General features: G+C 41.6%; 1 protein-coding gene and 1 long non-coding RNA gene across 5 annotated transcripts; one reads left to right on the top strand and one right to left on the bottom strand.

Annotated features, from left to right (window-relative positions):
* Window positions 1-1,307: 1,307 nt before the first annotated feature.
* On the top strand, window positions 1,308-9,369 carry LOC117801576. The gene is made up of 4 exons (XR_004624272.1): window positions 1,308-4,011; window positions 7,287-7,381; window positions 8,454-8,524; window positions 9,232-9,369. It is a non-coding gene; the product is annotated as an uncharacterized LOC117801576 (long non-coding RNA).
* TIGD6 (tigger transposable element derived 6) lies at window positions 8,445-13,735 on the bottom strand. 4 transcript variants are annotated; one of them, XM_019798485.2, is made up of 2 exons: window positions 13,631-13,735; window positions 8,445-10,802 (listed from the first exon to the last, which is right to left on the bottom strand). In XM_019798485.2, the coding sequence occupies exon 2, from the start codon at window positions 10,717-10,719 to the stop codon at window positions 9,145-9,147; it is 1,575 nt and encodes a 524-aa protein (XP_019654044.1). In that variant the 5' UTR covers window positions 10,720-10,802; window positions 13,631-13,735; the 3' UTR covers window positions 8,445-9,144. The 4 variants fall into 4 exon arrangements, 1 of the variants encoding a protein (XP_019654044.1); XR_004624270.1 differs by lacking the exon at window positions 8,445-10,802 and adding an exon at window positions 12,973-13,232 and having other exon boundaries at window positions 13,320-13,735; XR_004624269.1 differs by lacking the exon at window positions 8,445-10,802 and adding an exon at window positions 12,973-13,454.
* Between the last annotated feature and the right edge of the window lie 105 nt (window positions 13,736-13,840).

The raw sequence follows: 13,840 nt of genomic DNA, 5'->3' as shown, positions 1-13,840 counted from the left end.
CATCAAAAACTTGGGATGTACTGTATGGTGACCAACATAACATAATAAAAAATTATTATTAAGGGGCGCCTGGGTGGCATAGCGGTTGGGCGTCTGCCTTCGGCTCAGGGCATGGTCCCGGCATTATGGGATCGGGCCCCACGTCAGGCTCCTCTGCTGTGAGCCTGCTTCTTCCTCTCCCACTCCCCCTGCTTGTGTTCCCTCTCTCGCTGGCTGTCTCTATCTCTGTCAAATAAATAAATAACTTTAAAAAAATTATTAAAAAAAATAAACTAGTCCTATCAAAGAAAAAAAAAAAAAGATGACCCTATAATTTATCACACTAGCACAGTAAAAAAAAAAAAGTGTCCAAAGAATTTGGAAAATGCCTTAGAATGGAGTAACAGGATCTGACTTTTACCTGACATTTCTGTCCATATGTGGATATAAACAATTCTGAAGCTTTATTCAATAAGCAAATTCTTGAGTTGTGTTCTGGTTTGTTCCTCTTCTAAACAAACAAACAAACAAACAAGATTCTGCTTTTGGCAGCCACTTGTAAAAACGTTTAAGATTTCACTAGATTTTGTACCTCACTTCTCTGCTTGGGTTGAGGTCCACCTATACTGACACGTTGTTGACTGCTAGTATTTATAGAAATCAAACCTGAAACCAAAATCTAATTCACCACCAAAACTATTTCCATTTTCTTTCTTGCTCAAGGCTTAGACTTTAGCTCAGTAGCTGATACTTTTACACACTTCATTGATACAAAAATATCTTGCTTACCCTAAACTTTAGAGTCTAAAGAAAGCATTTTCTCATTGCTTATTAACCAATGTGTAAAATTCTAAATATCTTAAAATGGTCATTTAGTTGAAACGTAGTGTAACCATTCTTGATGGTTAAAACTCTTACAGCCAGAGGAGTAGCGTATGCACAGACAGAGTAAAGATAACATTCAAGAGGAATGAAGGGGATACACCATTGAAAAAAACTCTCTGACCAAGTGGGGGAGAGAGGAGAGGAACTCAGTGGAATAGGATCCAATCCCTGGTTAGCCCCACACAGCAGTGGGGAGATGAGGACTAGGAGCCACACCTTAGTCAGACAGCAGGGTCAGAACTGGGTTCTCCTTCTAGAAAGGGAGGGCAGACTCACCAAAGCTGAAGGAGCTGAAGAGCATGTGGTACCCCAGGGTTGGGGCACAGGCCCAACTGACTGACTCTGGAGCATAGACTGAGTGAGTGTAGCCTCCGATGGTAAAAGTGACAAATGTCTAGTAGACAAACTTTTTTTTTTGAGTGGGACCAAAGNGCCCAACTGACTGACTCTGGAGCATAGACTGAGTGTAGCCTCCGATGGTAAAAGTGACAAATGTCTAGTAGACAAACTTTTTTTTTTGAGTGGGACCAAAGGAAAACAAATTTGGATAGTCCAACTTAGCTTTTAAACAATATTAGTCATTGAAACCAAAATTTGGGTAAATTTACAGTATAATAAATGGTGATCTTTAAACATGTATCAAGAAGTTAGATGAGTTCATTAGACCATTCTAATGCTAATGAATATGTTTTAACAAGAACAGTTCTTCTCTGCAGGTGTATTTTCTTAATAGTTTGTCACTGAAGAACACATTGGTTTCTTAATATAAAAGTGGGAAAAAGGCAGTGAATTTCTTGGGAATTTAAATGGAGTCTAGAAGTTGCAATGATAAATTTGAGCTCTGTGATCTTTGTTAATGTTCTTAATGTTTTCCTCTCTGTATTGCTCTAGGTAAGCTATTGCACCAGTGTAGACAAAACCTCAATACCTAACTTAAGACCCATGCAGGGGTCTAGGGCCCCGGGCCAGGTGCTGGGACGATGGTACTAAATCTAGTAGATGGGCTATACGGTAACTCTCCTAGGTAACACCTGGGGCACTGGGAGGTGCTCTAAACTGAGCCTGGACCGAGGTCTGAACAGGAGACAGGCCACTGAGGCAAACAAGGAGGCATGGATGCTCTTGGTCTCTTCAGGGAATGATTCCACAGTGAGATGGCAAAAACCCAGTCAACAGGGTTTAGGCTTTGTTTTTCTGTTCTTTGAGGCTTCTTTCTTTTCTCCTCTTTTTTCTTTTTCTGTTCTAGTGATTCCTTAATTTGAAGTTGGGTTTTAAAAACTGCAAGGAGGAGGAAATTAGATCTAGAAGGCTTTTAGGTTTTGAACTCATTTGGCTTTTTTTTTTCTTTTGTACTAAGATTTTATTAGATAATCAAAACTGGAATCATCAAGTGTTAATACAAGAATGAAAAGTATAATGGGGGGCACCTGGGTGGCTCAGTCAGTTTAGTTCAGGTCTTGATCTCAGGGTCCTGGGATCGAGCCCTGTTGAGCCCTGTGTCGTGCTCCCTGCTCAGTGGAGAGCCTGCTTCTCCCTCTCCCTCTGCCCTTCCCCCTGCTCATTCTCTAAAATAAATAAAATCTTTAAAAATAAAAAGAATGAAAAGTATAATGGAACATGCCAAAATAATAAACCTACTGCTTTGTTTTCATAGCCTATTATTATTAAAGTAAAATACTATTGAAATATTGTAAGTTAAAGGTACATTTTATTTTTTTTTTTCTGAAAAAATGTTAGTAACTTTAGTGAAGAATAATTCAGATGTGGGAGTAGGGGAAGATTTATTTTTATAAAGTAATTTTTATCCTGACAAGGACTATTATTTTTTAAAGTATTTTGCACCTAAAATTTTTTAAGTAAACATGTTAAAAACAGTTGGAAAAGTTAAATAAGCAATATACTAAATAGTAGATTTTTTTGGTATGTATTCTGTTTTTCTCTTTGTGATATAAAATAAGGAGAAATTGAATTGTGAAAACTAGAATAATGAAGGACACTAAATGCCTTTATTTGAGATACCATGTTTGCAAGCCTACACTGGAATCTTGTACCTTTTTTAGATTTGAATTATGGCTCTGAAAAAGGCCAAATAATTATAATCTTATTACAAAATACCAATGACAAAATTTCTAACTGAAGCCTTTTTAGTTGGCAAATAGACAAGCAGCTTTAGCCAGAAAGGATTTTTAACTGCAGCTTTAATAAACTTTTTTTAAGGAAGTTCTCTCCCCCTCTTCCTCATCCCCCAAACCTAAAATAATAAGATGCTGGGAATCAAAAAGCTCTTGCCTTTTCCATTCAGATCAGTTGGGAAATTACTATTTGAGCTCTGATGCTGCTGTGATTTCTCAAAAATTAGTGGGAACAAACCAATCTATATAATATGCTACCTTTTTTGTCTCCTTTGCAGTTTTATATACAAGTCAAGACAATACCAGGGTAACAGGTGAATTCTCAGTTTTGTCTATTCCCTAAAAAAGTAAACTGCCCCCTTTTTTTCAATTATTCACAGCTAATAACTTTTAGGAACATGTTTATACCACATACATCTTTTTTAATTAAAGCAAGTGCCTTGCTGCCATTCCATATAAATGAGACTTAACCCTCTATGGGATGAGGGTGTGTTGATGGATGGCAGCCTGTTGCAGGAGAAGGAGGAGTTGGTTAATAGCAAATCTTTTTCTTTCGGAAGGATATGTTCATGTTATTATGTAAGATACTGTATGTGTTGAGATCTAGAGGTGTCATTTCATTTCTGCTAATAAATTGTTATGCTACTAAAATATTACTTTGTGTCTAAATTATTTAAGTGCAACTAAGAAACACATGTAGGTCACCAGTGAGCTTCGGAATACCATCTCTTTACATTTGGAGGGTGATTCAGTCATTAATTTTTCCCAAATATAACAAAAGGATCTGTCCTTATAGAAAGACATAATGCATTTCTTTCCTTTTTTTGCTTTGTGGTCCTGAGTGAGTACATTAACCCTTTGGGGACTCAAGTTTTCATCAATGAAGAGGGGAGGAGCAATAGATTGCCCGAGGACCTTTCTAGTTCTCGTGTTGAATGACTACTACTCTGTACCATGTTGGAATCAGAAAACCCCAAACTGGCTCATGTTTTACTACTCCTAACTCTGAATTTTGGTAAGTGAATTTTGAGCCACATCTTCCCCATCAGTAAGTTGAGGCCAACACCTTATATGCAGAGTGAAGGAGTTGAAGGGGATGGTCTTCGAAAGGCCCTTCCAATTTTACCACCCTGTATACTCACCCTGCGTGCACGCAGCACGTGGAATCCAGAGCCTTGTGAAGTGCCTCACACACTCATTCTCTGGCATCTCTCCAGATACCTTGGAGGGCTCTGCTTCCCCAACTGTCCTTCAGTGCTTGTGTCCTTGGCCTCTTCTCTCATTTAGCATCACTGCTTAAGCTTTGAATTTTCAGATCTGACTGAGACTGATGAAAGTGTGGCTCTTCTTGAAGAAATACCACATGTGCATGTATATATACACACGATTTATAAAGAGGCTGGTTCATGGACCCCCATGTCATGAATACTTTGCATTATAAGCTCTCTCCAGATGACTACATCCACATCTGTGGCTTCAATTGCTTTATTATCTGCATACCAATGGCAGCCAAACATGATTTCTAGCCTTTCTAGAACACTACCCAGCATATCCGTCTATATATAAATCTCCAGAGCTGTTCAATAACAGTTGGATACCCAGAGGCACCTCACATGGAACACATCCTCAAACTCATCTTCTCTTCCCCTGTTAACCTGTCTTGATCATGGCATGACCCAGCAACTCAGGCCAGAAACTTGGAAAATTTTAGAATATTCCTCTTCAAATCCATCTACCTGGTAAGAGTCTCAAATCCAACATCTCTTTCTTGCCCTCAATGTTTGTTTATCTTCAGGACTATGCCACAACATACCTAGTTAATCTGTTTCTCTACAACTCAGTTTCCACAATAATTATCAATTATTTTCTTAAAAAAAAAAAGACCTTTGTTACTTCTAAGTGGTTCTCCTGTGTTTTTAGAATAAGTTCAGAATCAATGCTATAGCCAACAAGACCTTAAAAACTTTGCTCTTGCTTCCATCCTCAACCTCTTGTCCTGTCACACATCCCTTTGCTTGAAAATAATTCTCTGACCTTAGGTGATCCCAAATGGGCCATTTTAAAATACTCCAGACCTTTATATATGCTGTTCCTTCTACTAAATGTAGCCTCCCAGCCCCATATGCGAAACTTCCTACTACTCTTTCCAAATACTTACTAAAAGTCCCTTGCTCTTGGCATCATTTCCTATTGAATTCCTCTTCTCTCATGCAGAGTATCCTTTGGACCTCATCTCTGCATATTCTCTAAAAGGGCATTTACCACTCTTTAATCTTTCACTTCCCTATCTTGTCTGCTAACTGGACTCCCTGAGGATAGGGCTGTGTATTTCATCCTTCAAGCCTCCATGGCCAGCAGTGGGTATAAGGTCCAAGCATGGATATGCTTAGTGGATAGTTATTTCTCTAACATTGGTTCATTTGCAGAGCATGTGTGTTTGTCTCAGGTCAATTACATGGCCTGTGGTAATCAATGGGTTGGAAAAAGTCCCTGGTGAAGGGATAGGTATGTAATGGGGTTGAATTAGGTGGTCCAAGGCAGAGTTATTTCTAAGTTAGTTGCCTGAACAAGTCTCACATCCTATGTGTTTTCTATCTTTCCTTGTCTCCCTTTTCAGTCTCTACCATGTCAGAGAAATTAAACATGGCTGCTTCTAAGGGTTCTTGAGTTGGCCAAATTGTCTCTATTGTGTAGTCTCCCTCTGCCCTCTGGTGGCCAGAATATGCTACTACATTTCACTTCAACGAATTTTGGTCTCTGGTAGCCTGAACAGTTCTTTAGTTGGTACGCAACTTTGGTATTCATATCTGAGCCTATTTGTCCTTTTGCATTACAATTTATTGGAAAGATTAAATGATAAGGAGTAAAATGGTGCTTGGCACGTAACGGGCAACAATTCTTAGCTTCCCCCCTTTTTAATGAAAGAGCCCATCTTAAGAACAGGGCAAAGAAAACTTGAGTTTTATCTAATGATCAGTCTTGGTGGTTCTGGAACACGAAACGCCAAGATCTGTTACTGAAAGGAAGGTCTGGTAAGGGAGTTTCCTGTCTCTAGATAGTACCTGCAAAGTTCCAAATAGGGATGGATAGTAATGACATGACATATATAGAGCTTAGTCTGTGCCAGATATACATTCTTATCCTCATAACAGCTCAACTGAAGTAAGTACCTAGTTCCAGAATGTTGGCCTACAGAGTGGATTGGTCAGCTGGGGCTAACTAAATCCCCAAGTGGGGCAGGAGCGACCAGAGAGTCAGGGAGAAGCCATAGAGGGCCTGATGAAGATAGCTGACTCAGAAGGGATATCTTCTTTTACAGAAGTATCAAACAAACAAAGAAAACCCTAATGTCCCAACAGAATCGAAGGTTTAGCCAATGTAAACCAGACTACAAAATCTCTCTCTTTTGGATATGATTTCCATCTATAAGGATCTAATTCATTAAGATACATTAAATGAGTCAAGAATGTGAGATTTCTTTTTTTTTTAAAGCAACTTTAAGCACATATTTACTGAATACTGCTATGTGTAAGGCACTTAAACAAAGCCTTTCATACCAAAGCCTTGTGTGTGTAAATCCTACAATGACTTCATGTGGCTTAACTTTATATATCGGAATTCCTCATTATCAAAGAATAGATGATAACCTGGACTGGAATACTATTTGAGGCAATGATATTCATGGAAAAATTAGCAAATTCTTTTATATAGTGGAAAGCCCTACCCTATCTTCAAGTCATTTTCTAGTAGAATCAATGCTTCATACAGCTTAAAAAAAAAAAAAGGTGGTGTTGATACATTACATGTATATATCAACTTATACACAAATGTTTATTGAAGTGCCTATAATGTGCCCAGCACAGTGCTAGGCACCATTAAGGTTACAAAGGGCCCTGCTCCCATGGAGCTCACAGTCTAGTCAAAGAGCCACAGAACATTGATAAAACTATAAGTGCTTAAGTGAGTGGTAGAGACAAAAAGTGCCAAGGAGTTGAGAAAAGAGTGAAGCAGGTGCTGAAGTTTTTAAAAAGGCTGGGGAAAAGAGGACTCCAGTTAGTTCCTGAAGGGCCTTATGTGCAGGGCCTACCTTGATAGAGAGTGGGGTGAGGCATTCAGATAAAGGCACGCTAGCACACATGGGTATGGAGTGAAAGAAAACAGCCTATCCAGGGGCAGCACACACACTGAATTGTTCTGAGCAAGCAAGTTGGAAATGCAGGTTGTAACCAACTCTAGAGGGTGCTAAAACTCAATGGAATAATCCAGTCTTTTATTTATTTATTTATTTAGGCATTTGGAAGCCACCACAGACACCTGGGCAGGGGAAATGTCATGATGACAATAGATCCAACATTATGTGCCAAACGGACTTCAGGGGAAGAAAGGTGAGCAAAGGAATTCAAAATTGTGTCAGTAATCCTGACACAAAACGATAGCAGTAAATGTGCTGACAATAAGCGGAACCACAGGACTTAGCCAGAAGACAGTTTTCCTCTCCTACGTGTTAAGGATTTAAAATATGCATTGTACTTTTATTCAAATTATACTAGTTTGTTAAAAAGAAAAATATACAAAATAAGATTTCAAAAATCCATTTAAACATCTGCTGTTTTTTGTGATTGTTTTGTTCAACACGGAAGCAGTACTTTCTAGGATTAATCTGTTTTATATGTGTTTCAGTTAAATGACAGAAAGAAAAATAACTGAATTGCTATGGGTTTCTGAAATAGCCACAAAATTAACCTGTATGGGGGGGACTACACTACAACACTGACAGGTATTGTATGTACTTTCTAAAAATGGAATGGACGCTTATCTCTCATATTAGGAACAGATACTAGGGTTATCAAGGATATTAAAAATGCCTTCTTTATAGGAGAAAAACTTTAACATAAATCTGATTATAAATGTATTTAGTTCCAAATAACTTAAAATCAACTGCTCTAGCAGACGTCTCTGCAGAACAAACATAAAGGAATGAAGGTAAAGTAATTTTAGCAAAGGCAAACAGTGTGCCTTCATCTTAATCACAAAGGCCAGGCTGGATTATCCACAGATGGAATAATCCAAATAGGGAACGATCCAAATCCTGTCACACATGTCTCTCCCACAAACTTCCCTCTCACCTTGTCTGGAAAGTGAGCAGTACCCTGGGCTGTATGATCTCTCCCAGGGTTCTCTGATACCCAAGGCCTCCCACATTGTATCATATCTCCTCTTTAATGCTCCTCCCAGTCCTCTGTGCCCCAGCTCCCTCTAATAAGCATCACAAGATGTGTTCATACCCTAGGTGGTTCCTGTTAATTCTTTGGGCACAGATAGATGTTCCTCTACTCACTACTTGGCTAGCTGGTACAGCATTCAAGAGAAAAGCTAAGAAGATTCTAGAGTTACCAAATCAGTAGAAAGGAATAAGAACTGCTAATGCTTTTTTTTTCCCCTTTTCCTTTTCATTAGTGAGTGGGAGTATTCAGATGGCCAGCCGAAGAGAGAAGTACTAGAATCCAGCTAGACCACTGGTTCTCAAAGTAAGGATCCTGAACCACATTAGCATCAGCATGACCTGGGAACTTGTTAGAAATGCAAATTTGGGGGCCCCACCTAAGACTCACTGAATCAGAAAACTGGAGATGGGGCCCAGCAATCTGGGTTTTACCAAGCCTTCCAAGTGATTCTGAAGTGAGCTAACATTTGGAAGCCACTGAGCTAGCCTTATGGGAAGAAGTTGGCTCCAGACCCACAGTGTGCTTGATTTTCCTGTGGTCAATCCAGTAATTCCCACACTTTTCTGTACATTGGAATCACCTGGGCCGTTTCACAAACTACTAATGCCTGTGACCCGTCACCATAGATTGTGATTTAATTCATCTGGCATAAGGCCTGGACTTTAGAAATTTTTTAAAGATCCTCAAGAGATCCTAAGGTGTAGACAACTTTGGAAACCATTCGATTAATCAAAAGATAACGCACATATTAGTCAAATTTCATTTCCAAATTCCATTTAAGGAAGCTCCCTGATTATTTCAGAGGACTGGAATGTTGTCATTATAATATTGCTTAAAATTTAAGTTCAATATCCTATCTAAAAAAAAAACTTTATTCTTGTAAACTATATTTTCTAAATTAAAAGAGGCAGTTAATGCCTACATTATTTTGTTTGGAGGAAATCTGTAATTTTGGAGTCAACAAGAGTTTGTGTCACTTTTCTCATTAAATATTCATCTATGCCATTTAGCTGTCCAAAAATGGCGTCAGGAACACCTACACAAGTGGAAAGGAACTGTCTAAGTTTCTGTACACTCGAGATGGCCTCTGTGATGGTGATTTTTGGCTGCTGTGGTAAAGACGCCTCCCCCTCCTCTTCGCTTCCAGCTTCATCTGTATTTTCACCAGCCTCCATGCCCGGGATGACCTCTGTATCTATCAGCTCCTGAGAGACGATGAGATCATTATCTGCAGTGACAAAGTCCTGGAAATTTATTTCACTGGGGACACAGGTGGCAAGAGCCACGGAGCGCCACAACTTTTCAATGGCTACCTCTGGTTCACTGGCTGCTGCTTCTGCGTCAGAACCTGCCAGTTCCACGGGGATGATGCCTGCCTTCTGCCAGCATCTCACCACTGTGGACTGCTTGACTGACCACCACGCTGCAGCAATCATGTCGATGGCCTGCCTGATGTCCACCTCTTCTTGGTCCTCACTGCTGTGGAGCTTGAGGAGGACCTGTTTCAGGAGGTGGCTTCGGTACAGCACTTTCATGGTGTGAATTATGCCGAGATTCAGTGGCTGCAGGACAGCAGTACAGTTAGAGGGCAGGTACCCCACTTGGATCCTCTCCAAGCGTGGCAGCATGTTGTGAGCGGGGCAGTTGTCGATCAGCAGGAGGATGCGCCGTTCTGCCCGCTTCATCTTGGCATCCACTTGCATCAGCCACTCGTTAAACAGATCCTGTGTCATCCATGCCCACTGGTTGGCTCGGTAATCACAAGGGAGGGAATGGACGTTCTTGAGACAGTGTGGGTTGGCTGACCTACCAACAATCAATGGTCTCATTTTTTCAGTCCCTGAAGCATTGCAACAAAAGAGTGCTGTCAACCGCTGCTTTGCTTTCTTGCCCCCTCTACAATGGTCCCCTTTAGCAGCAAGCGTGTGCTGGGGAAGCAACTGGAAAAACACTCCTGTCTCGTCAGCATTAAAGATATCATCTGGGCTGTAGTCAGCAATCAGTTTTATAATTTCCCCTGCATGCCACTCGTTAACCTTATCTATTCCTAGACCATTCATTAATCTGTCACTATCCTCTCTACAGACTGCTTTCAAAGCAATTCCATGGCGATCCCTAAATCTGTTCAGCCAGCCCACACTTGCTTGAAAATTGTCATAGCCAAGCATGTTGGCCAAGTTCAGTGCTTTTTTCCGAATGACAGAGCCAGTCACAAGAATGTTTTTGGCATGGATTTCTTGAAACCAAGCAAAAACAGCCTTATCAATGTCATCATAGAGAGCGTTCCTCATCCTTTTCCGCTGGGGTCCTACAGATGCCTCCCGTACCTTCTCTTCAAATTTGGCACGATCCTTTAAGAACGTAGACAAGGTAGAAGGAGTGATACCGAATTCTTTTGCCACATCACCTTTCCTCTTTCCTGAGTCTACAGCTTCCACAACCTTCATTTTCTCCTCCAGGGAGAACTGCCGACGCTTCTTGTTCCCCTTGTTGGCCATATTCACAGAATTGAGGGCAAGGCCACAATGACCAGGGCTGCGTGTGTTCCTCCTCTAGGCTTGTTTTGCCACAGTGTAGAAAACTGAGGAGACAAAATGTGGAATACTTGTCAGGAACCAAACATAATGGATTCCTCCTAAAAGATGGGTCCGATTTTTCAAAATCCTAGTAGGAGATGATGCTGTAAGGCCAAAGCCAAGAAAAAATAGGATTCATGCTGCTGACTTTTTGTAGGGATTACTTATATAGACTCATTGAGTGTTTGAAAAAGAAGAGAACAGAGAATCCAGTTCACTTAAACTTTCCAAGCTTATGTAAAAATAATGTCTGTTCTGTCTACCACGGGAATAGATTGAAAAACAAATTGTAAAAGGGGTTTGCAAATAGTAGTGCACTGTATAAATTCAAGGGATTATTACCCGGCTCATTTTATAACAGAACTTGCAGCTCAGAGAAGGGGCCTACCCAAGTTCATACAGTTCAGATTTCTTGACTCAGCATTAGTGCCATTTCTGCAACTCCATAGTCCTTCTGGACAATCTACCAAAATGAGATCTTCAAAGGTCTATCACTATTTGGCTTGGAAGGATTTTCACTGTGGGAATATGTTTCTGGTAGCCACACATTCATTTAGTGTTTATAGGTGTCAAGTGGTAAGGATACAGTGATGAACAACACAGTCAAGGTCCCTGCCCTTATGAAATATACAATGTGGTGAAGGAAGACAAACAAAAAGAGAACAGATAAATAAGATAATTATGGTTATGGCTATGAAGGAAATAAACATGATCAGACGGTAGCAGTTTTGGTACCAGCCTGTGAAGACATTTTCTCATGAGAGTCCTCACAGGACAAGAGCAGCTGCTGTGACCTTAAGCTGTGACTGCCCCTTTGCAAGGACTGACTCCTACCACTACCTCCACACACTTATCTATCCATTCTTGGCATTCTCTATGTGCTAAGCACTGTGCTCGATGCCAGCCATCCAGAGATAGATGGAGCCTAGTGCCCACCATTCAGAAGCCTATCAGGTAAGCAGGGAAGACAAACACTAGAGTGCATGAAAACTATAAAAGAGGTTACAGAGTACTGTGAACTAGGATATAGAAGTGGGGATGATCAACCGGGTGGGACATGGATGGGCAGTGCACTTCAAAGAGGAAACAATATTGATGTTGGGCCTTAAACAACTAGAAGTTCTTGAGATAGAAGGAAATATGTACAAAGGCAATAAAGGACTACAAAAAACAAGATGGCATGGTCAGGAAAAAAAGGTCTTTGGAGAAGAAAACAAGAGCCAAATCATAGAAATTTTAGCTTGATCCTGGGACAATAAGAGGCCATAGAAGTCTGTTTATTTGAATGATGTGATCAGATTTGCACTTCAGAAAGAGTCCTTTGGTTGCAAAGTGGAGAACCTAATGGGTAAAATCCATTTTCCTAAGAGGTCGCCCTAAATCTGAAGATAAAAGCTAGCCTAGTAGGCCATAGACAGTTGGGATATGTTAATTTGAACGCAAAGGGAAGCTACTGAAGGATTTTAATCAAGGAGAAAGATGACTGCTATGTAAAGAATGGAATTGAAGGGTGCCAAAGAAATGGCAGGAGACTAGTTAGGAGGCTGCGGCAGGAGTCCAGGTGTGCGATAATGGTGGCTTGGATTAGAGCAATAGTGGATATGGTAAGAAGTAGTCAGTTTGGGGCTATGTTTTTGCAAATCTTGCTAATGGACTGGATGTCAGGTGCAAGACGAATTAAGGATAACTCCCAGATTTCTGGCTGGAGCACTGAGCAATCCAATGGACGGTTGTGCCATTTAGTGAGATGGGAACCAGTTGAGATGGAAATCAATTACTGAAGATCTACTTCATAAACTTAATTTGTTACTTTACATGCTTAATACAGCTTACACACGGCAGGACCTGGATTCAAATCCAGAGAGACTCAGCACAAAGCCAGTGTTCTGAACACTATAGAGTACTATATACCTTGTTATGGGAACTACCAGTATTGAGAGGCGACATGGAAGGAGAATGAAGTAAGAGTGAAGCCAAAGTCTTGTAGGACAAGCTAAGTTTGAATTTTATTCAAAGTGAATGAAAAGACACTAGAAGGTTTTTTTTTTTTTTAAGATTTTATTTTTTATTTATTTGACAGAGATAGAGACAGCCAGCGAGAGAGGGAACACAAGCAGGGGGAGTGGGAGAGGAAGAAGCAGGCTCACAGCAGAGGAGCCTGATATGTGGGGCTTGATCCCCTAACGCCGGGATCACGCCCTGAGCCGAAGGCAGACGCCCAACCGCTGTGCCACCCAGGCGCCCCAAGACACTAGAAGGTTTTAAGCAGGGAGTGACCGGATCAGTTGCGGCGCAGAAAGATCCATCTGCCTGTTGTGTGGAGAACAGACTGTAGAGCGACAAGAGGGGCGGTGGGCAGAAACTGCATCAGTCCAGGAGGAGATAATGGTGACTAGGAAGTTGGTGACGGTGGTACATGGAGAAAAGTATGCAGGCTGGAAATACATTTGCAAGATAGTGAGGGTCGTGCAAGGACTTGTACAGATGTGGGACAATGTGACACTGGAGGGAAAGAAGCATACTATTCTTGTCCGATTCCAGAGCCTCTCCACTTGGTCACTCAGCTCAGTTTGAATCACTCCAGGAACTCACTACCATACCCGTGTGTGGGACGGTGGGAAGGACGGACTGGGTGAGGAGGACGGCTTGATGCGGCACTAAGAAGTAAGAACGCTATGCTGAACGAGCAGGGACAGACTGGGCAGGGCTGGAGTCAGGCCTTGAACACTGGTGCTGTGAAGGTGGTGCTGGGGCTCCCCAGGGCCCGACGCGGCTTTGAGAGGTGAGGCGGGGCCTCGACCTCCCACGCTCGGCACAGCCCCGCCCCAGTTACCTGAGCGCCCCACGGCAATGCCCCGGGGCTAAGCTGCCCGGGCGTCTCACCGCGGGCGGCCGCAGCTTCCTCCTCCTCCCGGAACCTCTAGCCGGAAACAGTCCGTCCGCCTTATCCGCCCCCTCTAAGCCTCTAAGCGGTGCCTATGGGCCCACCCCTCGACAAGGGCTGGACTGCTGCGCATGCGTAAAGAGACGCACGCAGTCACGC

This window comes from Ailuropoda melanoleuca, chromosome 3, assembly GCF_002007445.2.
Source record: "Ailuropoda melanoleuca isolate Jingjing chromosome 3, ASM200744v2, whole genome shotgun sequence".
NCBI classification, from domain to species: Eukaryota; Metazoa; Chordata; class Mammalia; order Carnivora; family Ursidae; genus Ailuropoda; species Ailuropoda melanoleuca.
The sequence above is the reverse complement of the archived record's forward strand: the minus strand, read 5'-3'. Positions and strand labels throughout refer to the sequence as shown.